The sequence below is a fragment of the Drosophila ananassae genome, chromosome XL (genome assembly GCF_017639315.1).
Source record: "Drosophila ananassae strain 14024-0371.13 chromosome XL, ASM1763931v2, whole genome shotgun sequence".
Lineage (NCBI taxonomy): Eukaryota > Metazoa > Arthropoda > Insecta > Diptera > Drosophilidae > Drosophila > Drosophila ananassae.
Genome location: NC_057931.1, coordinates 1,853,472 through 1,879,606, shown reverse-complemented (window position 1 = coordinate 1,879,606; position 26,135 = coordinate 1,853,472). Strand labels below are relative to the sequence as shown.

Sequence of the window (26,135 nt, the reverse complement as noted above, 5' to 3'; positions counted from 1 at the left end):
ACAAATAATGCTACAAACTACAGTTCCTGATCATATTTTGCCAATCTGTGCAGATATCAAGTATACGCCACCGCCATTGCCACCGAAACCAACATCACGTATACGCCCTGTTGCAATAGTTGGCCAAATAACCGACTAAAGCTCAACTTTTCGGAGCGTTCTGGGTAAACAAGGCGCAACTTTCCAACTTGATTCCTATTCGTAAATTGCAAATCCATTATACTCAAAGAATTCATAAAAAAGTAACCAGCTACGCTTCCACGGCCTTTAAATTGATGGGCTGTGCTGTTTTTTATTGAATTTGAATAGCTAATGCGGGCTTCCATTGTGTTCTTTTTCTTTGGGAAAAGTTTAGCCTATTCCCGGCCCGGCCCGGCCCGACCCGCTGGCGTGGGAGTTGGGCTTTCAGGTTATTCCTATATTCATTTCCTCGAACTTATCTATGGCCAATCTATATCCGGCCGCATTTGCATTCCTCGCATTTCCCGACGGCATCAGACGCTTTACGGGCTGGCGGCGTCTGAGCCTCCTATCCTTTGGGCGTCCGCCGTGCCGCGCCGTGCCGTGCCGCTCCCCGCCCCGCCCCGCCTGCGCCTGGGGGAAGTTCCCTTTTGGTCGTCGCCGTGGCTGGCAACAATCAGCTGTTCGGCTTCGCTTCGTCAGCTGTCGTGCCGGCTCTGCGCCGGCGCCGCTGGAAACCCTTCCAGCCCTTCCGGCTGTCACATGTTCGCCCGGTTCCAGTGTGCCAAAAAAAGAGCAAAAGCAGGAGGAAGTGGCAGCCGAAGCCGAAGGCACTGTCACTGGCGCTGGCACTGGCACTGGCGCTGGCGAAGCTGGAAACGAAGCCAACGACGGTGACGAGGCCGAAGTGTGTTAGTGTGTTGGCAATGGAAGTGGGCTAGGGGTGCGGCTGGGGGGCTGGGGGCGAGCGAGGGAGCTAGGGAGCGAGAGGGGGGTGGTGCTCCGTTAACGGTTACGGCAGCCGTAACGGTAACCGGTAACGGGAATGCCAGCCAGCCGCACTCGCTGCTGCTAGCAAAGCAAAAAGTCGGAATCCGGAATCAGAGTAAAAATCCAGAGCCAGGCGCCAGCAAACACACCAGAGTCCGCACAGGAGAGTCCTAGCCAAAATAAAAAAAAAGCGAAAAAGCGAAAAAGCAGGGAGAGAAGGCGAAGAGTGTTCTAGCCAGGGAAGGGAGCAGGCCTAAATGCCAGCGGCGGTAATCAATCAATTAGGCCCCAGTTGCCACCTCCACCTCCAGCTCCAGCTCCAGCTCCACCTCGAACTCGAACTCGAACTCCAGCCCAGGCTGGAGCAACAACAAACGAAAGTGCACAGACACCAGTGAGCGAGACAGCGCCAGCGACAGAGACAGAGCACTGGCAGACAGGGAGAGAGATAGAGTGCCACAGCAGTTAAAAATCAATATCCGTCTAAAGTTTATTTCGGTTTCGGACAACTCTGAAACTTTAAGTTGCCAACAAAATCCAAAAATCCAAAAATACAAAATACAAAAATACGAAAAACCAAAAACCAAACATATATAATCGATTTAAATTTAGAATTCGCTTATTGCCAGTCGCGTCCGCTTTGTGCTATAAATTTACCAAAAATATTAACTAACAGTGTTTTAGGACTAAGCAGATCAAGTGTCCATTTTGTGCTAAAGACATAAGACAAAACCGTTCCATCCAACGACAGGTGTTGAGTGCGACGCCAGTACACTGCGAGAAACCAAGGTGAGTCTGGCCGGGAATCGAATGAGTGGGCCGGGAACGGAGCTCAGTGTCATGGGTGTGAATGAGCGAGCGTGTCATAGGTCAGGGCAGAAGCAATTTGCCATTTGTGTTTCATGATCAGAGACAAGGAGGCAGCAGCCGCCGCAGCATCTGCTTCGCGGTGGGGGTGGGGCGGGGCAGCATGAGTGGCAGCAGCAGCTGCAGCTCCAGCAGCAGCAGAGACTTTGCATGTTGCATCTGATTTTGCAGCAGGGCCCCAAGCAGAGCCACGGTTGGCTGCCTCGCGCTCAGCTGAGCGTTACACAAGCGCCCACAAGGTGGCCAGCAAACAGTCAGCTGTTTGGGCGCTTCGGCAGCGTTCGGCGGCGTTCGGCTGCCGGCAAGCCGAGCCAGCCGAGAACCGCAAAATCGATACTATCCCCCGAACGAACAGCTGCAGACTGAAGCTCTGCCGGCGCGCAATCAGATGGTCGGATGAGGGGCCGCCCCGAGCTTCCAGTGGCTAAGAATCCGCAGTCTCTGGCCCAGTCCCTACTCCCCTCGCTGCCACTCTCGCCCTTCCAGCAAGACCAGCATGGATCTTGAAGCAGAACTTGAAGCATGATTGCGTTTCATTTATGGTCTTTAATTCCAAAACAAGACGTTTAATAAGTTATATCTTTGGAGTCTTGTATCTTATATCCAGTATGTACTTCCCTCTCAAAATTCATCGCTAGAAAGTAGAATTCTCCGTAGGACTCAATTTCTCTGCAGGCTTGCATTGGAAAGCACGCTTTTGGGGATTACCATCCATATGGTACTAACGGTACAGTCACCTCCCCAACGATCCTCGCCTTGAGCCTCCCCAGTCACTGGAAATTGCGTAATTTCATTAGCGCTTAGCCGCCTTCCAGGCTTCCCGTTAGCCGCGCCATTCAATCAAGTCCGCGTCCCGTTGCAAGCCCGCCTCCGCCCTTTTGTCGCTCTTCACCGATTGCTTTGTGCCGCTGACTAGCCGCAGGAACAAAAGGACCGGGAGCCGGGTCCAACAGATGACCACGTGGGCAGGGAGAAGCTGTGGCAAGAACAGAGCACACAAAAGGTTGAAGCTAAAAACAACGGGATCCTCCGGAGGGCGGAGGCCCCCACACACATCCCGCAGTAAATAACGGACTCGGGCACGGAGTGTGTAGGGTGTCCAGAGTCCAGATGGGGGACTGCGGGCTGGTAGCTTGCCGGTTTCAGTGCCGGTTTCAGTGCCTGTGCCGGTAGGCAGAGGAGCCTATAACCGTTAACTGGAAGCGGCGAATCAGCGAGTCCGAGTCCAAGTCCGAGTCCGAGTCCCAGTCCGAATGTTTGCCGAACCAGTGCTCGGCCCCTGAACGAACCCCAAGCCGGCCCCCGATGGTAGGGAGTCGAGATAGCAGCGAACAAGTTCCAACTGGTGGATACCCTGCCCTAAGTGGCGTAGTGTTATTTTTCACAAGCCCGCTGTGATGTATGCTACGAAAAGCGAAAAGCGAGCAGCACCCACCCCGAATAGTGAAGGGAAACCAGAGAAAGGCAAGGCGGCAGGACGACGAGCCCACAGCTGAGCACGGAGAGAGAGAAAGGGAGGAAAGGAGGAGAGAGTTGCGCTGCGCCCAGCTGGAAGTTCCAACAACAACGGCGGCAACTGGAGTTGCCGACAGCCGACTGGCGTCGCTGCTGCTGCCGATGCCGATGCCGATGCCGATGCCGCTGCCACCGACACCGCCACCGCCTCTGCCGGCTGGCTGGCTGGCTGGCTGGCTGGCTTCGCTTCGTGGTGCTCGATGGCTCTGCTAGCGAATCAGTCGTCGTCGAGCTTTCAAACCGTTTGCAGTGAGCGCAGCGCACCGCCAGGGATTTCAGTCTCCAGTCTCCAACTCCAGCGAAGAAGCAGCAGCTAAACAAGAGGAAGAGAGATAGAGCCAGAGCAGGAGAAAGAGAAAGAGGAGAAGCAAAAGCAAGGCGAAGAGAGAAAGCCAAAGTAAATTGGCAGGCGGTGGGCAAGAAACAGTTATTTCTACAGCTTAATTCCTTCTCTTTTTTTTGCCGTTATTTTATTGTGCAAATTAATTGTGTGAAACCGTCATTTTTCGAGTGTCGGTCCTTCCTCCATTTTTTTCTGTGGCTTCCTATGGTGATATCATATAACGGTACCCCCGAAGGCAGTGAGAGTCAGAGCCTCCACCACGTGCTGCTTGGCGTTGGTGTGCGTATGCCTGACTACAACTCCGTTGTGTGTGTGCGTGCGAGTGTGTGTTGGTGTGTGACCTATTGATTCCGCTACTTGGCTACTTGGCTACTTGGCTACTTGGCTACTTCCTTTCTCCATTTCGGAGTTGCACTTGCATCGATTATTCGCGCAACTCCCACCCGGCCCAGTCCGAGAACAGCGATCAAAGAGCGCTCCTCCATCCCATCCTCCGATGCATCCCGAAATAGCCACGATTTCCGCACTGGGCCCGCAGACAAGAACTCCCACTTCGCCCCATCCGCTTCCCATTTTTTCCGAAAGCCGCATCTGTCCATATGCGAAAGCCGGCTGAACACGGGGTAGTCGAAGTTCCCAATACCCTGGGTGTTTAGAGACCGCTTCCCGAAGTTAGGAGCGACATAGGTCACTGTTCGACGAAGAACGGATCCTCCGCCCCCTGATTCCGATCTTAACTGACATATTTGAGCCATTCTCCACCGAAATAGTCCTCATATCCTCTCCGTCAGAGCTCCGAAAAATCGAACAGGCAATGGTCGGTGAATCATCAGCCCCGGCTGCGACTCCCGGGCTCTTGGAGCAACTCCGGCGCAGTGGAGTGCAACATTTATATGTATATTTCTCCTCTCCTCTGTTTCTTTTTTGGCAGGGGCACGCGACAAACTGCAGTCGTGTGAGGCACTGGGGTGGGGGTTGGTGGGGTAGGCGAGAACTTGAAGGATTACGGCAGCGGGCGACGGCCGGACGGAAACATCCAAAGGAGTTTTCGTGCTGGTTGCTTTTTATAGTTTTCGCCTGCAGTCCCAGCCCGGCCCCGGCCCCGGCCCAGCCCGATCCGGCCAAACAACCCGAAAAGGGGGTAGAGCGCACACACAAGGAGCAGGGTGGAAGCAGGCCAGGGGTAGTGGTGGGGGCAAGGGCAGGGGCAGGGGCTGGTATTGGGCGCTGATGACGTCGCCTTCCATGTCGCCGTGGTTGCCATCGCCATCGTTGTCATGGTTGCGTGGAGCGAGTGCTGAAAAAGGAACTAGCCGGCGATGACGACATCTTTGCAATGGGGCGTGTGTGCATGTTGATCCTTGTCTCCCTTTGGTGGTAACTTTTCCTCTTTCGGGGGGCACTGTGTCGGCTTTTGAGGTCCTAATCTGTTATTCAACACCGCTCTGCTTCTGTTCTGTTCGGAGAATCACTTAGTTCCGAGATGCACTTTCCTGCAAAAGGCCCTCCCGACAGCCTCCTATCGATCCCGCATTCCGAACAAGCGGAGAGCAGTTTCTGCCAAAAGTCATTAGCAAAATGGAATGGAATTATAGTTTCCTTGCACTCCGAGTTGCCACAGGGTGTTGCTGTTGCGGGGCGTGCTTGCAAGGCGGCCAAAGTTCAATGGATTTTATGTGCGGCTCCTCGTCGCCACCACCGGCACCTCCTGCTCCTCCTTTTGTCTGTCGGCTGTCTTTTTATAGCCGCTCCTCCGGCCATCCGGATGACGGCTGTCTGGCAGCTCCTCTGGGAGGGAGGAGCAAGAGGCGGGGAGCCTGGGTGGCGAGGGAGTCCAGAGTCCGTGGCTGTCCCTGATGGAGAGTCAATAGCCGAAAGGATTAGGCCTCCCGCCTGCGGACCACAGTCGTGCTAACCCCCGATTTCTGTTATTCCTTTCTAGATCCGATGATTGATGGCACGTAAGTGAACAGTGAACAGTGAACAGTCGCCCAGCAAACGCAGGAAAGCCAGAAAGCCTGAAAGCCAGAAAGCAGATACCAGAACACTGAGAGACGAGCCGCGTCGAACCGAGTTTTCACGTTAAACGCTAAAAAGCAAACCGCAAGTTATCGATAAACAAAACCAAAGAAAAGTCAAGCAATTGCTACCAGTACAGCTAGTCCAATCTTCACTATATACATATACGCGTATATACTATATATTATTACTAAACTACTTACGAGACACGCCAATTGCCGCAAACTTACTCTCCAAGCCGAAAAACCAAAGAGATTTCAATTAACCTAAGATACAGATACAGATACAGATACAGATACAGATACAGATACAGATACAGATACAGATACAGATACAGATACAGATACAGATACAGATACAAGATACAAGTTACCAAACACAGCTTCAAAGTGTGCACAACAACAAACAGCAAACAAAACCAAAGAAAGACACCAAAACCAAAACTAAAACCAAAAAACAAGTTATAGTTATTATTAAACAAAAACCGAAAACCGAAAACCGAAAACCGAAAATCGAAAACCAAAAAGCTAAGGCCCAGTTTCAAATAAACGTCTAAGGTCACGGCCAGCAAACAACACGACAAGTGCAGCAAACACCCAACACAAACACAGGACAGAGACAGATCCCGAAAGCAAACAGAGAAGCGCCCAGGCCAGGAAGTCACCTCTGGTCCGGCCGCCTTCCCCGTTCAGTGCGCCGTTTCGCAGCAGTTCTCCGAGTGCGAAGGGAGACAGAACCCCAGTCGCGAGTGAACCCCAATCATCCGGTGAACGCCTGCCGAGCATCCCGCTTTTTTTTCGAGTGTAGAAACGATTTTTTTTCCGCCTGTGTGAACGCAAAGCTATCGCCACGCAACCTCCAACTGTGATGGGAGATCAGCCAAAAGCCACGACTACGGGAGCAGACGCGGGCACAGGGGCATCGGGATCTGGAGCCGGATCTGGGGCAGCCGTAATGGCCGCCACCCACGAGAGCCTGCCCGCCGCCGCCGCCGCCGCCGCCGCCGCCGGCAATGGCAGTGGAAACGGCAACGGCAATGGTGGACCTGGAATCGGAGAAGCCGGCAACGGCAATGGGAATGGAAGCACTCCGAACCCGAACCAGGATCAGGAGCCCGGCCAGGTGGAGCAGGAGGGCGGCGGAGAGGCCGGCGATGATGCCGCCACCGATGCCGGGGCCAGTTCCTTGCCCCCGTCGGAGATTGGTGGGCGGGCGCCCCTGGACACCGGCTGCTCGGACGCCGACGGCGGCGCAGCCTCCAGCTTGGCCGGCGGCATTGTGGGTCCGCCCAGCCCCCTGACCGGCTGCTACCTGCTGATCGTTCTGGGCGAGCCGCACTCCGAGGAGCACAAGGACAACATCTTGCAGCACCTGCTCAAGGGTAAGTGGAGACTATCCTATCCTATACTATCTACTATCTAGTCTTCAGGAGAAAGCACAGTAGTCTTCAATTATCCGTAGAAAGCATGCATATTGAGTTTGATTGCTGCACTTTCCTAGTTAGTCTTCACGAGAAAGGGCCTAAGAAGTATGAGTAGCCAGGTGCAATCGATTGGAGCCATCTCCTGCACCCATAGCCCCGAAGCACATGCTTGCAGCATGCTTTGGCTCACGGCATGCTCGAAGTGAAACTGAGTTGCCATTCCAAAATGTGATATTTCGGGCTGCATATCATTCGAGTAGAAAGTTGGCCTATGCAAATGGGAGATGATGGCTCCAATGGCCGGCACGGCATTGGATTGGGATTGGGATTGCAACTGAGGCCTAGAGACTGGGGACTGGAGACTGGGAACTGGGGAGGACACGCCTCAGCGAGGCCCGTCGCGTGACCCGTTTCGGACCACGTCCAGCTCTCCAGTCTCCCGTCCAGTCCAGTCCAATCCATTCCAATCAAGAGCAGCCCCGTCCAGTCCAGTCCAGTCCGTCAGACTTCTGCAGCAGATTCAGCTCGTTTTCACACTTTGCTGGCTGCCGTCGCCTCGTCTGCTTTGCTTCTAATTAGCCAGAGGAGGAGGGATGGCCGAAAGCGGAGCAGAAGACGGGAGGCCTGCCGCTGGCCAGCTTGCCAGCTTGCCAGCTGCCTGCTGTTTCGTGTTCATATTTCACTTTTCTTCTGCAGTTCTCTGTCTGACACAGTTTCTCCGGTTCTTAATAACCCACCAGCTCTTGCCTTGGCAGTGGCGTCGTCCGAGGGGGCCCAGAACCCAGAACCCAGAATCCAGAACCCGAGCGGAGGGACGGGCGGAGCAGGCACTTATTTGCATTCAGCAGCTGCTAATGGATGAGCGTCAAGATGGGCGGCTTAAAGCTGGCCGGGAGTGGCGGCAATTAGGGGATTGCACTCGGCTTTAATTCCAGTTTATTAATTACAAAACCCAATACTCAAAAGTGATTCCACTTGAGAGCTGAGCAGGCAACAAGGCGGGGGGTGGGCTACGGCGGGCGGAATAAAAATAAAATGTTAAGGCCATTGCCCGGACTCAAACTCAAAAGGCAATTTAAAGGCTAAGAGCTTCTGCTTCTGCTCGCGCCACTCAATTAGTAGGCAGCGCCCAGGTTAATCGAGTTTCCATTCCGTGCACTCGGAGTGCTCGAGGCCCTGCTCGTCCTGGTCGTCCTGGTCGTGCTGGAGGCCCTGATCGAGTGTCCTGGGGCTGCGCCCACCGCTCCGTCCGTCCGCAAACTCGATTGGCAATGTCGCTACCTGTAATTCGATTCGAGCAAATTGCGCATGAAAGTATGCATGGCTCTGCAGCGAGGACATCTCTGCCAGTTGTCCGTTTTAATTAAAATTGGAAAGCACACCCGCACATGCCTCTGCAAACACACAGGCCCCGCCACCCAGATACACCTATAATTCAGGTCCCGGGGGCGGCCAATTGTTTACATTTAATTGTATTAATTATTTTCATGTTGATTGCATTGCAGCGGCGGAACAAACAGGGGCAGTAATGAAAAGGCCAATCGGGTCACAGGGCGAGGGTCTCCTGCAGGTGACAGGAGGCAGGAGGCAGCAGGCAGCAGGCCGGCTGGTCCAGGTTATTAACAAATATTTGATTCATGCAGAAATGGGCCGGAAAGGGGAATGGCAAACACCTCGATGCCTTCTGACCCTTGGGGATTACAAAATAACGCCAGGGCTGCAAAAAAAGGAAAAGTTTGCAGCGGAAGGATAGGTGTGGATTATCTGGAGGCTTAGGTGCAAACCCAAAATAAAACTCTCGCACATCCTCAAATGTTTGTCCAGCGGACTCCCGCTGTTCCGCAAAAAACAAACAAGCTGCAAAGGCAGCCATCCCGCCCCAGGGGTCCAATTCAAAGTGCAACATTCAACAGAGAAGTCCAGGTAGCCCCGGGAGGCAATGAATGCAAATCCAATGAACGATATCTATTTCCCTGCCCACAAGTTTTAACTGGCAGCCCGCAGGTCTTTCTGGAAACAAATCGGTTGGGGCATTCCGCTGCAGGATTGGAGGGAAATCGGCAGAGATATAGACATCCAAAGGGGCCATATAGGGGTTTCCAGGATTTCGCAGGGGTACCCCTAGGAAAATTGAGAAAAAATACAAAAAATATTTCGTTGTCAGGTTTTGATGCAGATTGGCGGGGAATCGATCCAAAAATCGTTTAAGGTATTCCGCTTGGGAATCGGATGGAAATCGGCAGAGATATAGACATTGAAAGAGGCCATATAGGGGTTTCCAGGATTTCGCAGGGGTACCCCTAGGAAAAGTGAGAAAAAATTGAAAAAATATTTCGTTGTCAGGTTTTGATGCAGATTGGCGGGGAATCGATCCAGAAATCGTTTAAGGTATTCCGCTTGGGAATCGGATGAGAATCGGCAGAGATTCTCCAGGATTTCCAGGATTTTGTCAGGATTTTTCCTGGAAAATGGCATATGTTTTGGAGCGCCAGCCGCGAAAGAGCAATAATGGAAGAATGGCTTGTTTAATATTCCAGAATCGGGCGTCGTTTTGAAAATTACGCTGCCCCGTTGCAGCCACCCGTTTATCCGGCTTGCCGCCGCTTTGGATCGCGCTTTTAATTAACTTAAAAATAAATCAATAAAGAGAGAGCAGCGCCCAAGGTCGGGGCGTATGACGGGTGGAATGGCATAACATTATTGTTGGGCAAAGGGCGTCGCTCGAGTGCCGTTGGTAGGCCCGAAAATCGATCAAATAAGCGGCAGACAACACAGAGACAAGAAGGCAGGAAGGCGCGTGATGTGCGCCGGTTTGGATTTTGGACGTTGGTATTTTTAGTTCACGCACAGCGAGGTGCAGGACATTCCCGAGGGGTGAGTCGCCAGGTCCTGGGGGCTGAGCTGATTGCGTGACAATGTGCGAGGGATATGACAGCTGGACGGGGCACAGGACACTGGCCGGGTCAGAGAATGACAGGATGGCTAAAGAGGAGCAGGCTACGTGACATGAAAGCCCTCGCTTCTGCCGCCGGAAAGCTGGATGGCAACAAAGTCGCGCTGACAATGCACTGACAGCAGTTTCAGTTTCAGCTGCAGTTGGGCGCCGGTGGGAGCACCACCCTCTCAAACTGCTGACAGCAGACCGAGAGCCACCGGGCACTGAGCCACTGAGCCACTGAGCCACTAAACCACTCGATTCGACAGCCGCCGGAAACAGATTTTCCAGCTGGGCGATGATTTTGAGTACGTGCATTGCATCATTCCGCAGACAATAATTGAAACTGGAATCGGGCTTAAAGATCTACGTCGGGAACGGCCGAGAAAAGGTTGAGGGCGACTGGGACAGCCCAGAGACCACCCATGCGGCGCATACGCAATAATCAATTTGGCATAGAAGCTAGTCCAGTGGGTGGTCGGGAGGGCCGGGAGGGCCACCACACACTTGCATCATCAATCAGCCCACAGACACTGCCGGGGCAGACACACTCACGCACAAAGAGGGCATTAAAAATGCTTTTATTGCAAATTAATTGCTTTGAAGTGCACTGACGGAGGCCATTCCTCACGGGCACAGATCATGCGACGCACCCGTGGCCAGCCACAGCCCGGCCGCACCCCTGGCGCCCCTGGCACCCCGTCTTCCCTGTTTTTCGGCCCGGCTCGCATTACGTTCGTTTCACTTTAATTAGTTTTCGCCAGGTCGTTCCGGCCAGTGCCAAGTGTGGGGCGTGGGTCATTAAATTTGCAATTTAATTCGCCATTATTCTAATGAGTGGAGCGGGCAGCGACACATGAGCTGCCGCGTCCAGCTGGGAAACCCAATCCAGACCCGATCCAAAGGCCCTGACCCTCCGCCGACATGCGGAAGAGTTGCAGTGAAAGGATTAGGCCGGGACGTGGGCTAATTAGTTGCTAACTGCCTGCTGATGGCCAGGGCCCAGGCCGCAGGCCACTTGACCGCAAATTGAAATGTTCTATTCGGAATTCATGAGCTGGAAACTGTCACTCGGATGCGGGGGTCGGAGCTCCGGCTGGTTCTGTGATGCGGCCAGCTGATCCCAAAACACTTTTTCGGCCAAAGTTTCTTCGCCAAACAAGGCACAAGAAACGGGAAAGTGAGGCCCATTTCCGAGCGGCAATTTCATGAATTTCCCCAACCGCCCAACCGCCCAACAACCAGGCAATGCCGTAAAGAAAATAGTGTTCCCATGGCCCGGACAGTGGATTACTTAGAGAGGCGTGTGGGGGCGGTGCACTTCTGTTGAGAACTTGAACAAGTTTCCTCGGCTCGACAGGATGGGCAATCTATTGCAGTTTGGCAGAAGATGATGGAGGGAATCGATATGAATCGATAGACTCGAAGGATCTGGAGAGCCAGAGAGGAGCGGGCAGGACATGCCGGAGAATACACTTTTATTTCGAATGAAAGCCCCTTACACGTATGAGTGCGCCAGGTATTGGAAAGTTTGCAGACCAGGCCCGGAGGCCATAAAGTTGCTTATCTCGTTACATTTAAAGTGAAATACAATTCGACTAATGCAATTGGCCCAGGGCCGGAAAGGATGTGCGAGGAGGAGTCAGCCGCTCACGTAGCTAGGGCCTCAGTTTTAACTAACGCCCGGGCCGGAGCCGTCCGCAAAGCTGCAAAATGGTTTTACGACCCGGCAGGCTGTGCAAAGTGGAAACTGTTGTGGCAAGTCCACAGTCTGGAGCCGAGTCAGCCGCAAAAGTGCCGACTCTGGCACATCGCCGGGACTCGAAGACGCCTGCCTCGTTCTTCGCTCTTGGAGCGAGTTCCCGGGAACACGACGTTAAAATCATGAAAATTAATTGGCAATTGGCCGCCTTTGCCGTCTCCCCGCTTTTTTCCGTCGGAAAAAGCAGAACCTGCTGAGCTTGGCACAAATTAATGTGCCGCCATTTTGAATATTGCACCGGGCCCGTCCTCGCCGTGCCCTCTGACCTTATCGGGGGGCCCCACTGTACTATACTGTACTGTACTGGCATGCAAATATTTAACCGCCGAACTCCGGCAGCAACTCTCAACTGGCAAAGTCCAACAGAAGTCGGTCAAGCGGAAGCAGAACGTGATTCCAACTTTGTTCCACTATTTGTGTATTCCGAGTCCCCTGAACCCATTCCCAGTACCCAGTACCCAGTCCTAGTCCTAGTCCCATTTCCAGCTTGATTTCCACCTCGAGCCGCAGACTTTTGCTAATTTCATTCGGGAATGGCATCCGAGCACTTTCTGTTTGAGTTTCTGATTGATTTGCACTCGTTTGTCTGGGCCTGACTCCGGAGTTTGGAGCAAGGAGCAAGGAGCAGGGAGCAGGGAGCACGGGCACGGCACTCCTCTCCGGGCCAGCACAGGGAGTCCTCATAATCCAATTTAATCCATGATTGCCCTGCGTTGTTTGCACTTATCTCTGGCTTGTGGCGGCAACAAATTAAGAATTCCTGCTGAAGAAAGTCGGCGCTGGGCGTCCTTGGGCCACCCACACGAAGGCGTAATTAATTGCCAGCTGACATTGTTCTCATAAATTCCCATCTGCGGCCGGCGAACTTTCTCCTGGAGGAGCCACCTGAGAGCCGGAGAAGGTGGAATAGGAACTGCCTTCGAAATCGATTCCAGCATTCAATCAGAGGCCATAAATTCGCTTTGCATAATAACAAGTATCTGGCGGATACATTACACGGCAGATACAAGCCGCCGCCCGCACGAAATTGCAATTTTGATTCCTCGCCTTTTTATGCGCACATATTTCGTAATTTTATGGCAGCTGCTGCCTGCTGCCCGGGCCCGGCCTGAAGCCCTAAATGGAAGCGGGCGGAGGTGGTGGTGGTGGCTGGGCCGGCGTGGCGCATTTGCGAAATTAAAAAGCTTCTTGCATCATTCTCGTCTCGTCCTTCCGGCATCATCGGCTCCCAGGACGCTGCCCGGCAGTTGCTATTTGCTATTATCAAGTGATTTGTTGGTCGCTTGCCAAGTGCAGCTGCTGACACCCGCACATGGCATTACGGTATGCATGTGCTTTCAGGGCCATCCTCGGCCAGGACTCTTCCTTTAATGTGGACACTATTCTCGGCCGCCCAGTCCGCCCAGGCCGCCCACCGAAAAAATTAATTGAAATATGCCCGAAGTGAGTTCTCGTTGTTCGCAGCTCCCTCCGGACCGGGAACTACAAGTCCTGCCACTAAATCAAGCTCAAGACATTCAATTTAAAGGGGCTCGGGCCGATCCATCCCCCCCTCCATCCCCTCCCCACCGGACTTTTCCATTAATATTCCTGCACATCTTCCAGTGCGCCGCCCCTCAGAATTATTTGTGATTTATGTCCCGACGGAGGACATGGCCGGGCTTACTGATCGGATGGCGCATTAATTGAGCGTGCCAGCGCCGAGATTGGGTGGAAAGTGCATTTTCGTTTTCGCTTAGCAGCAATTAAAGTTTTTGCGGCCAGGTGGGGCAGGCTCCTGGGGGTGGGAGAATGCGCCAGGATGCTGAAGGATGCTGGGAAGCTGGGAAGCTGGGGTGTCCTGGCAGAATGTATGAAATTTTCAATTTCCTGTCTCTGCCGATGAATGACGAAACGATGATGGGAGGAGCCCCTCCACAGCTCCTCCGCAGCTCCTCGTGCGGAGGTCTCGAGTCCTCCGCAGCAGAGTTCTTCCTTCCCACTCGGTCCCTCTCCTTCCCCGCCTCCCTGCCCCCGCCTGAGAGAGTGTGTGTGGATCCAATTTGTCGCATTGCCTGGGAAAATTGCGAAAAATCGTTGACAAATTGCATTCGAGGCGCCTTCTGGCTCGCTTCGCTCTTCCCAGCCCGCCCCTCGGGCCGGCCCTGACTTTTTACCTTTCGTGCCCGCATTAGCGTTTGCCGTGCCAGCCCCTGCCCTCCCCCCTTGTGGCACTTGTGGCCCCCCCTCCACCACAGCGCTCACTCAATACAAATTCATTTCAATTCAATCTGGCATCGCCTCAGCCTCAAAAGACATTTCGAATGCTTTTTATTGCCCTCGTAGAAAGCTCTTGCCCCATTGTCCCTCCGCCCAGGACACCCAGGACACCCAGAACACAGTGTATGACTGTGCGGCATGTGTGGCATATTCATGGCACTGTGTGGGCGTGGCAGATAAGACCTCAAAGCAGCAGGTGAGGGTGCCTGCCCCACCTTGCGCCCGTTGTGCTGGGCGAGAGATATTGCTCCTTTCGCCAGGCCCAATCGGCCCTCCTCCCCGCCCCAGCCCCCGCCCCCGCCCCGGGCAGTAGTCAGGCATGAAATTGGAAATCCATAATGGCCGGGCCAAAAGAGCAGACCGGAGTGCATGGGGGCCTGCATCTGCGGCGTGCCACACACCTGAGGGGCACAACTGCAGTCATTGTGCGCCGGAAGTGCCAGGGCGGCCTTTGGCTCAAGGAGCCTCATCCTGCATGCGCTGCATGTGTCTCCAGATGTGTTAATAGACGCCCCAACTGGACAGGCTGCGTCGTTATAGTTAATCAACTCCTGATGTCCATCCTGACGTCCTGCCGCCATCGGGCCGTTAAAATCAGCCGTAATTAATGGCGTCGCTGGCATTACTGCATTAAGCGATTGTCCGTAATCGGGCGGGCATTTGGACTCGCAATCCGCGGTAATCAATGCGAAGTGCATCCGCCGACGGCCGATTGCCTCCGTAATTAACTTTTTGATCGGATTAAGGGATAAGTGCGCGGATGCGTGCGGAGGACCCTCTAGTTATGCAATTGGAGGTCCTGCGGCAGCTGATTGCCACAAACAGCACTAGCTGCGAATGCTAATTAAATTAAACCATAGCGCTGCTTGCGCCGCAGGGCTTGCGGGGAAGGCAATGGCATGGGGGCCCCCGGGATGCGCATCTGCCAGGGACGGGCTATTCTTGGTTCATCTTCAACTTGAAATTCGGGCTGTCATACGCAGGAACTTGCACTCGGTTTCACGGCCCGCCGCCAAATGCAAATTTATTTATAGTTTCTGCGGGAAACGCTCCACTGGCAGTGCACCATGCCCCATGCCCCATGCCCCACGTCTCGCGTCCCACACACTCCCCACTCGCACTCACTCGTTGTGACAGCCAGCAGGAACAGGTCAAATATTTCCCTCGTATTTATTTTTGATGTTTCTGGCTTTGTGTCTGCCACAGCCCCTGTTTCGCTGTGGCAGTAAAATCGAAGAAATATAAACAAACCGAGGCGGGGCTGCCACCAGGAGGGGGCTGGGGCGAGCCGGGCCGGGCCGGGCCGGGCCGGAGGAGTGACATGTGGCAGGAGATATAGAACGATATGAAGTGCAGGGATTCATTCCATTTCACCATTCGCTTTCCTGTGTGCCAAGTGCTCTGATTTATGCCCCGTCGGAGGGGCACACTGAGAGAAAAGGGGGCGGCCAGTGGCGTCTAGGAGGAGGAGCCGGAGCATAGAACTGAAATAATCAGCGTTTTCAAACATAAATGGCCTGGCTCCTGGCCAAGTAATTTCTTTGTTTAACGTTAAACATAATTCGGAAGACGGGGGCATCTCTCACTGCTCACTGCTTCCTGGCAAATCGGATTGCAATGGGATTTTGCTTTTGTCAGGACGAGTGCTCTCCCGCCAAAGGACACTGCGGGGGGCGGGAGAGGCACAGGGTTGCGACCCTGGGGCGGGTGGACTCGGACTGGAAAACTCTGACTCGCTCTCGTGGAGATAATAGAATTTTCGGATTCATTTTCGGGCGAATGGTGGCAGGTTACAACCCGAAAAAAGGCACGCCGCACACACGCCGCAGCAGCCACCTCCCCGGCCACTCCGGTCACCCCGGTGGCTGCAACCGCACGTGGCAGGGAAACATTTATGAGCAATTTATGCAGGACTATAAAATGTGAAAGGAGCCCTGGCGAGGCTCCTTTCGTAGTGAAATTCCTGTTGGGCCCTCGTACATTGTGTGAATCGATAAAGTGACATAAATTATGCGAGAGTCCTGTCCTGGCCCTCCCCTGTCAGGGCCCCGGCCCTCTTCAGAGCGGCTGCAACATTTATATATCCTTGGCATCCTTGGAAAATTTGTTAGTTCCAAGGATGCCGCACTGCCAGCGGCGGAGGGGCGTCTGCGAATTTGTATTTCATATTTCGAGTATCTCAATATTTCGAGTCCTGGCTGCTGAGTCCTGCGGACAGAGACACAAGCACAGCCGCTCATTGTCGTCCTGGCGGCCGAACTATAAACATTGATTAGCCATCGGGGGGGCCGGCACTTCAAAATAAATGGCGCACACGTCATGTGGGCCGGAAAGGACGAGGCGCGGGGCGGGCAAGGACATGACTCAGTGGGCATTCGAAAGCGGGGAGCGCAGTGGACAATGACGCATGTCCTGCCGGGGGCTGACGCAATTCTCCACCTAAGCCGGCCGAAAATCAGAGCCGATTGATTAATTGATTAGTCGGGATGGCAGGATTTTGGCCGAGTTTCAAGCGAACGAGTGAGAGGAAGGTCCTGCCTCGAAGGACACTGTCTAGCAGCCATCCAATTAATTGCAATTCATATCGAAATTATGTATCGCCGTACTCGCCGTGCCACAACAGCACTGTCAACACAGTGTCCTGTGTTCCGTGTCCATTGTCCTTGTGTGTCTTGGCTCATCAGGCAGAGATCCTATCGGGCAGAGTATTGTTTGCATCACCCCTTGCCCTTCCCCTTCCCCTTCCCCTGCCCCGGCCCAGGCTATCCTTTCGGCCTCTCCTCTTGGCCAATTTGTTGTTATTGCTGCCGTTGTTGGCCCAACAAAGGACTCCGATCGCTGGCTTGACTTTCGATGCGCTTTAATTTTCGTTGTCCTGCTGCACTCCTGCGGCTCCTGTTTGCCCCTCTCCGGGTCGGGGTGTCCCTCAGCCTGTGCAGCATCCTCCTCGCCATTCATCGCCGACTCTCGAGATGCCCCTGCCCCGCTCCGCGCCAGCCACTCGACTCAATACGCAATTAATAAGAGCAAGTGTTTAATTTCTTTTTAATGTGTTTATTTATGCATTTTCAAACATTTAGCCGCCCTCCTCGCAGTTGCGCTTTCTCTTCCGGGGATGCTCGAGAAGAAGTGCATTCATTTGGCTGTGCAAACTTTTTCAACGCGCTTTTCTGGCTTCAAGGGCTTCCCAGCCAACCCAGTCGGCCCGGGCGGCCTGCTCAGCTCAGCCCAGTCAGTCAGCCAGTCAGCCAGTCAGCCAGTCAGCCAGTCTGCCAGTCTGCCAGGCCGAAGCGACCGAGAACGAAACGAGCCAACAACGACAAGTGGCTTTTTAGCTACATCCAAATCAACACGCCCACCCTGCCCCAGCCCCCAGCCCCCAGCCCGGCCGGCAGAGTGGCTGCCAGTGGGCGGGCCGGGCGCGGAATTATGCAACTATTTTGTGCAAACAAGTGCAGCGGAGAGGGGACATGGGGGCCGTGCTTGTGCCACTGCCACTGCCACCGCCACTGCCTTCTGCCTATCAGTAATCATCCATGGCGAGCGGAAACAGAATCACGGCTCTCGGGCCGGGGGGCGCTATCGGAGGGGAGGAAACAGGAAGCAGGAAACAGGTGTCTGTCTGACACGTCGACTGCATTCGATTACCTTGCCTGTCGGCGCAGGATCAAGGCGGCAGGAGAGAGGAGCGGCGGGCGGGAGAAGCCCTGTGAAAAGGAGAATCACATCGGTTACATGATAGCCCCGGGCGCTGAAAGGATGCCGCAGGACGAGGCGAGTGAGCACTGGGCCGTGTACATCCTCACACGAACAAAGGCCGCAAATTAACCTCGAAATGGTGGCTTGGCTTCATAAATTTTAAAGAAAAGTCTGTGGATCTCATTTGTTCATTGAGCACGAGCCGCTTATCCTGTGTCCTTTAAGGACCTGAGCTCCCCAGTTCGATTAAGCAATCTGAGACTAAGACCAGAGCTGCCTCGGAAACCTGCCTCGGATAGGCAACTTCGAGGCAAGTTTATGGCCAGCCAAGAATTCCAAGCCTGGTCTAATAGATGCCGTCCGCAACTAGCTGTCGGTTTCGGGCTGGTTAAGAGGTGAACTGGCTAAGAGGGGGCCACTGCCACTGCCACTGCCGAGAGAGGGGGCTCTGAAGGAGCTGGCAACTTGGCAGTGGAGCTCAAATTAAATATAAATAAATAAGCGGCACACGAAAAAGCGCCGAGTCTGGGCCCGGCACTGAGCAAATTGAAGTCTCACTCACAGATATCAACGCATAAATATTAGATGAACGCCGGCGGGGGGTGGAGGGCGGAGGTCCTGTGAGTTGGATTCGGTTTCTGTAGCCAGTATTCAGGCGACCCTCCTTACGCCTTCACCTCTCCTTAGCCGACAGTCCATCCATCCGTGCAACGACGTCTGAGTGGCTTCATTCGTTTTGCCAGAGAGCTGGAAAAGAAAGCCAGAGAGAGGTCCTCCACACCCACACACACACACACACACACACACTCCGACACAAGTTGGGTGTATCCTTATGGTATAAATATATATACGCTCTGGCGTCGCATATCCTGGGCTCTTCCTCATTATTTTTGTGCAATCGCTGTAGGCGCTTTTGACTGCCGACTGGCGACCCCTCCGCTCGCTCTCCTTATTGTTGCCTCCGCTCTATTCTTCTCCTTTCGCCTCCTTTTTGTTTGGCCACACAATGTCCTGATCCTGGCTGAATCCAAGTCCTGCCGACCCGCCGGTGTGTGTGTGCGCGAGAGCTAAAAAAGTGTTAAGATTTTACATTTTTATGCCCCGAGTCTGTTGTTTTTTTCGGGCAGGCCTTTCTGCCATCGTTGGCAGCCATTTGTGCAAATTGCCGCAGTGAGCGGCGAAAGGAGAAGGCAGAGCTTCCTCCGCCTCTGGAGGGGGGGGGGGGGGCGCGGAGGGGTAATATTGTTCTCTGTATAAGGACACAAGCCTACGGTTCGGGGCCCAAACAAAGGCACGCATCCGAGGAACTGATGATGATAACCTTCTGGCATTGAACGATATTGCATCGCTTCCCGGCTCTTCATTTGCATTCAGCGGTGACGGCATAAAAATGAAAATTAAGGACTCATTAAGGCGCCGTTTGAATAAGTTATTAGCGGCAAAACAGGACGACGGGCGGGGCCCGTGTTCATTAAATTTCGCAACTCAGACACTCAGGGCTTAGAGATAATTTACAATCTGTCAGATCCCAGAGAGCTCTGCCTGGGCTCCCTGGCTTCTTCAGTTTGGCTGCTCCTGGCCGGGCGCAGGTCCTCTGCCTTCCTTTCAACCTGTCACGTAGGGCTTAAAGCCGGGGCCTTAAAGTGGCTCGAAAGTAATTCGATTAATTCACCTGCACACACTGTCGGGGCCAGGAGCGCCACTTGTCCGAACCGCCGGCTCCTGCTGGATGTTCACGCCGCGCTGCATTCGCATAAAGGACTAGCAGGCGTACACTGGGAGGAAATCAACTCCACTTCATATCCCGATTTGTGGGGTAGAGTGACAGACAGGGAGTGCTTAGAGGAGCGTTCCCTACTGGCTTGCTTCGGAGCACCCAAAAGTATGCAGCAAAATGTTCATTCCTTGTTCATTTGTTGTAATTTAAACGGTTGGCACTAGCGGTTGTGTGTTTTACATTGCAGGAGAGCTCCTTTTCCTATTTTTCATTGGCAAATACTTGCGTTTGTGGTCATTAGAAGTTGGAGTGGAAAGGGCAAGGGTCCGGGAATAGGAATAGGAATAGGAATAGGAATAGGAGCAGGTAGTTACCACCTGGAAGGGCAGCTCCAGTGGACTGCTGACTTAATTTGTTGACTAAATGACATAATACACCAGCCAGAGGAGCGGGCCAAAACAAATATCAAAAGGCGAGGAGCGCCGGGGTGCGTCCAACGCGGCGTATGCGTAATGCGACCTCGATGCCCTCACAGTTGGCTGACCATTTATGGGAGCTGAAAAGCTGAAATAGAACCCGCTCTGCCCCGACCCTGTGCATAATTATATGGCCATGCTACGGTCGACAGGATGATGAATAGTTCCCAGGGCCAACAGAGCGCTGATGCAGTTTAAAATTCCCCATTTTGAGGGGCGTGGGGGAGCTCGCCTGGCGATCCCCCAAGATGCTAGATGTCAACCATGAATATCCCGAATAAATTATTAATTCTCCAACTAATTAAACGTGTACCTTTATTCGCAGGTTTCCTCTCCTGGGACGTCTCCGACTGCCACGTCGACTTGGAGGAGGAGCTCAACACAATTACACAGCATGCGCCCGAGGGCGAGGAGGCGCGTCATGGTAAGTCCAGTCCGGTTCAGACGGTTTATGCCCTGTATCTGGGGCAAGGAGCAAGGGTCAGCCAGCACAGACCAATTCACCATCCGGCGATGATCGAACCGAGGGGCGGGGCAACAAAAGCGCCGTGTGGCAAATCACAAAAGTTATCCTAACGAATTATTATGACAATTGTCTTTGTGGAAGGGATTGCAGGCCGGGACTGTAAGCCGGGGCGGGGCACTTGGATGAACAACAATTGGATGCACGAAGCCGAAAGCCCAACGCTCGCAGGCATTGTCGTCCTGTTGTGTTGTTCTGGCTTTTGTGAGGATAATGCCAGAGCCAGAGCCAGAGCCAGAGCCGGAGTGCATCGGGCGGGAAAAGCTGTAGCTATTGGGGCTGTGCGGCGGGAGCATCCGCATCATCATCGGCAGCAGCAACAATGAGCTGTTGTCTTTGCGGATTAGGCTTAAACGCTTCAGCAGCAGGGGGCCTGGGCTCCTGCTCACTTCGTTGACTGCGCTTCGGGCGGTGATTAGGCTTCTGGCGGAGATGGGACGGCAGGACTTCTGTAGACGCATTTCGGAGCTGCCTCGCAGAACCAGAAGCACTAAACGGCTTTCGCTTTCCGCCTTTGATGCGGGGACGCATGTCCTTGGAGGACTCGCTAAGTGCAACACCTGCGCCCAATGCATTCAGCCCGCCTTTCAGCCATTTTCCGGATCTGTTGGGCAAAGGAAAAGTTCCATTTTCCATTTGCATTCGCAATCGCAAACAGCCTCCTCCACCAACTCGAAACTACTCAAACAAAATTCTCAAGTAGCGCCGGCTCTGCGGTCCGCAGCCCAATAATGATGCCAGCCGGGCTGGTGGATCCTGCCGGGCGAGGCGGCGGCAGGAAGTGCTGGCTTTCGAAGGACACTTGAGGCGCAATCGAGAATTCACAGAATGCACTCGCTTCGCCGGTCGCTTTGTGTTCGCGTGCGATCTCCTTGGCGGACCTGGGGGGGTCCGCCTCCAACTAAAGACGCCTCTGTCCACCGCTCCGAAGCCGTCCTTCTGGGCGTCCTGGGCGGCGACGGAGATGGATGGACTTGTCGAACCCAAGGAGCAAGCTGCTAAAAGTTGCTGCAATTACAAACATTCGTTAACAAGCGCATAATTCATGTTCCATGGCTCGCGTCCTGGCGCTCCCTTCTGCCGCTCCTTTGCTGTCCGGCCAAAGTTTCTAAGGACGGGGAAACAGGCAACTCGGAAGTCCTGACACCGAACCAGTCCTTGTCCAGCTTAAAATTGAGTTTGACGCAGTTTACTTCAGTTTCTCCGACCAAGTTGGCCAACAAGCCGTCAAGGATCTGCTTGTCGGTTACTTGGCCGGCAGGGTCTCAGGTGTTGCTGATTCTTAAACAAAAAGCTGGCCAAACTTAGCCACTCTTTGAGGCGAGAAACGACACTGTCCTGCGCCACCATAACTTTCAGCTTGCATTTTATGCGGAGTGTCCAAGGACCCTTTTCCGCAATAATCGAAGGGATTTAGGCACATTCTTAACGGGCCTTAGCCGAAGCCCACATAAGCGTTCAGAAGGGGCGTGGTGGTGGGCGGAGGACTCAACTGGGGAGGGGCGGGATAACCTCAAAAGCCATACAAACTCTTGAGATAAAACGCATGCAAAATTGATAGAAAGATAGAGAGCTGTAGGAGCCGCCCCGCCGCCCACGCGTGTGTGATATATGCGAAATATTGCGATGTCTATACGGATGGATGGACGGATGGATGGGTGGGTGGATGGGTGGGTGTACTAGCAGCTGTGTGGGTGGTGGGGTGGTGAGGTGGTGCGGCCACAAGGCCATATTGACAATGCCTCCGCCTGCGTGGGTGTGTGCGAGCCACACTCATGCATAATTCAGGCGGAGGCAGGGGCAGAGGCAGAGGAAGATAGAGAGACAGAGCCGACGATAGAGAGGACGACAGAGACGGCAGGACTCTGGAGACAAAAGATAGGCAAATAGCAAATAGCGAAGGCAGACAGGCGGACTGACACTCCTGGACATGATTTGCATACGAGGAGGAGCCCAAGGAGGCATCTGGTCCACTGGCGATAAGCAAATAAACTACGGCAGGACGCAGGACGCAGGACGCAGGATGCCGGGGTGGGTGCTCCCAACGTATAAAAAGACGCCCCAGCCCCCAGCTCCCAGCCATACAAAGTTTTAGGATGCTTGTATCTCGCAGATACCAGATACCAGATACCTATCTGGCAGATATCACGGCGACAGGGCATCAATTAATATCAGCTGACGTCTGTCATTCTCGCCGCGCCGCATCCTTTTAATTACGAGCCGGCAGGACCGAGGACACAAAAAGCGAGAACACGCCGCCTGACGTTCGGTGCATGTCATTGGCTTTGTTCAACAGCCCCGTGTGGCAAGTAGGTGGTGAGTGGCGGCCGCTCCACCTCCGCACCGTTTACGTAACCGGAGAAGATTCCGGTGTGCTGGGTAGCTGATTAATGATGCGGTGCTGCCCGCCGGCCATTGATAACTGCCAGCTCCGCCTCCGCCTCCGATTCCCCCTGCCCCCCAGCCTCCTGGTGGCATGAGGCCGCTAATTAAACTATCAGCATCATCATAATTCCCGGGGATTAGTGCATCAGCCGGGCTGGACACGAATATGCATGACAGCGCTATCCATAATTCATCCGGATTGATGGCCACAGAGTCCTGTTTACAGGACTGAAGAACTGGTAATTGGGTAGTCAGTGGCTACCAGGGCTCGCCCGCTGAAAGGATTGTGGTTGCAGGACAGCGACTCCCTTAAAGTCCGCCTTTCGGGGCCCTCGCGAATTTTTCTGAAAATAATTATGAATGAGGACGCGGCGCCACGGGTCATTGGAGGAAACTTTTCCAACACGTGCGCGTCGGTTTGACAGGAAACTTTTTCGCAGCTGTGGTGGTCAGCATAATCAGCGGAAAGGAGAAGGGGGGCGAGTGGGCTGAAGGACCTCCGCGGCGGTTGTGACTGTAATTGCTCTGCAGTGAAGAGTAGAAGAGGAATCATCAACCCGAGGCCTCAATACTCTCTAATGATTTGCCGACTCGGTGAGCTGGATGACGGACAGGATCCTTGCGGTGGTGCCTTGCCAAGGACTAAGGGTATTCAGGCAGCTGATTAGAGAGGTTTTTGAAAACTACGAATTATGGCTTTCGAAAGGGCATCCACGAGAACTGGAAACTCAATCGTAGAACACAGAAAGTTTCCGCCGGCTGTTATGCAAATTTTTCCTCATTTTCCCTCGGCTGCCAACAAAAAAGTTGCAGGAGCCGTCTGGCGTTATTAACGGTTAATCCGACGCCATGTTGGCCACTTGGCACGAGGTGTGGAAGGCTGTTAGCCAAGCCGCGGTTAGGCCTCCATCCTGGCCGGGATTGCCCGCTTCCGCGCCGCCCCACCGGCCATTATTTTCGAGTCGGACTAACTTTTTATTGTGTGTGGGCTTTTGTAACTTGGGCGACTCTTCAAGTGGTCTCCGGCAACTTTTGTTATTAGATCCTCGACCCATTTGATAGATTCTAGTCCTTCCCAGCCCCTAACATGATTGGCTTTGGGGTCTCGCCGCTAAGGTGACAACTCCAGTGGAAATTACGACAACCTGCAGTGGAGCTTGGCTAACGAGATGGCAGGGCCCAAGGCCCCCGAGAAAGCCATTCCTCATGGTCCTCCCGCTTCCCTCCAGCCTAGCTGTAAACTATACATTCTTACGATTATGTCCTGTGCAGGAGACAGCCAGCAGCAGTGGCTGGAAACTGGCAGTTGGCAACCTAAATTCACAAAATTGCGTATACGCACTGGCAGCCAGTTCAGTTACACGCCCAGGCCCACCGACCCACTCCCACTGCTGCACATAAACATGTCACTGGGTGTTCCGTGTCCCGAGTCCCGTGTTCCGTGTTCCGTGCAAAATATATATTTAAGCCGGGCCGGGGAGGAGGGCACACGTGGGTCGGATGGGTCGGGTGGGTCGTAGAGACTATCATTTATAAAAAGCACCAGGGATACACACTCGCCGGTAGGAGGGCGGGCAGGAGGCCACCAGCTGGACGAAGCCATAGGAAGGCCCTGTCCGGCCCAGGCCACCCCCTCGATGCTCTTGTCTTGTATTTTTTACGCGTACGTGAGCACATTTGGCTGCACTGAGAGAAAACTATTCCACTTTCCCAATTATATAGCTTGCAAGTCAGGGAATACGGCCAAAGGATACAGCGGTGTGGTAGCTGTACTCATGGTGCATATTGCGGAAGATTTCCAACTAGTTCTTGTGGCCGGTTCTCTAGGTGGCTCTTCGGTGACCTGCGACCCAAAGACTCTGGCCACGGCTCTGGCGCCTCCCCAGTCGGTTTTGTCAACGACTATTTAGTGCGGAAAATGGATGAATTATTAACGTACGCACGTACACGGCCACGAGACCATTCCGTTCGGGCCAGAGAGCAACCGAAAAAGCCGCCGCATCATCGCCCTCATCGTCCCCATCTTTGCAGCGGTGGGCGTGGCTGCAGCAAGGTCGCCGGCAAGGTCGCGTCAACCTGACGTCCACACGACTTAATTAAAGCATTAAAATTAAAGATTCATTAAATAATTCGTTCATCTAGCCGCGTGGCAGGTCGAGCGGAGAAGGATGAGGGGAGGACTAGGAGGAAAGGCAGTTGCCAAACTAACTGACTTTCCGCCAGGGAGTGCTGAGGGGTCCTGATGGGGTGCGGGGCTATCGGAAGTCCCTGTCGGAGACAATAAAGCCAAAGCTTGACAATCAAAGTCCACTTGATGCGCTGTGCGTGCTCGAGTCCGAGTCAGGGCAGCTCTCAGGCCGGGAGAGAGGGTCCGGGGTGTCCCACCCGGGGGGCTGTGTGGCCGCAGACGGGGTGACCCGACTGGCCGGACGCGGGGCTGGGAACGAGGTCACCCCCCACACAGAAAAGGGGTTTTAGGTCCTAAGCTCTGGGCGGCAGATAATTGCGCTCGTCAGCGCACTGGGCTCGGCATGCGGGCTTTAAAGCTGGCTAAACTAACTGGCTATACTCTGATCCGGATTTGCAGGCGAACGACTCATACAGTATGCCAGCGAGAACCTGGTCACGGAGGTGCTCATCCATCCGCAGTACAACACCCTCATCCAGTGCATGCGCAACCTCTTGAGCAGCTTCACCCGCCACCGGCACATCATCCACGCTGGCTACACCTTCAGCGGCAACGGTTCCTGGATCCTGCAGGTGAGTGTCCCCCTCCATGCCAGCCCAGCACCCACTATAGAGAGTATCCTTCCTAGGACGGAACCTTCTCGGTGGCCGATTTCTCGGAGGCCTTCCAGGAGCACGACGTACAAAGGGTGATCCGGGCCTACTCGGACACCATCACCATGAACATCCACTGCGCGGACGCGGGTCTCTGGCACACGCTGCCGGAGAAGCCGTTCGCCCGCCAGTGCCGTATCCGGATCAACCCGGTGGATGTCCTGGACACGAGCAGCGAGAGCATCAACGGGTTCATAGGTGAGGAGTAGACCAGGGACAACTGATTCCTAGCTAATCCGCTTATCATCCAGACTACCTGGCGCCAATGGTGATGCCCACGTCGCTGAGGGAGCTGCTGGAGACCTCGGACGTGGTCGGCAACATCCGGTTCACGCATCCCACTCTCTACGTCTTTCCCGGCGGACAGGGCGATGCGGCTCTGTTCGGCATCAACGGATTCAACATGCTGGGTGGGTATTC

General features: G+C 54.0%; 1 protein-coding gene across 3 annotated transcripts in view; it reads left to right on the top strand.

The window, feature by feature from the left end:
• The first annotated feature begins 1,008 nt into the window (after positions 1-1,008).
• LOC6503705 (microtubule-associated protein futsch) overlaps positions 1,009-26,135 on the top strand; it is a 44,340-nt gene continuing 19,213 nt past the window's right edge. The window contains exons 1-6 of one of the 3 annotated variants that reach the window (XM_044716821.1): positions 1,009-1,740; positions 5,619-7,076; positions 20,292-20,390; positions 25,462-25,634; positions 25,691-25,913; positions 25,967-26,125. In XM_044716821.1, coding sequence (XP_044572756.1) covers positions 6,563-7,076; positions 20,292-20,390; positions 25,462-25,634; positions 25,691-25,913; positions 25,967-26,125 — 1,168 coding nt within the window. In that variant the 5' untranslated portion in view covers positions 1,009-1,740; positions 5,619-6,562. Of the gene's footprint in view, positions 1,741-3,523; positions 3,746-5,618; positions 7,077-20,291; positions 20,391-25,461; positions 25,635-25,690; positions 25,914-25,966; positions 26,126-26,135 lie in introns of those variants that run through there. The other 2 variants (XM_001963856.4, XM_044716822.1) reach the window with 2 other exon arrangements.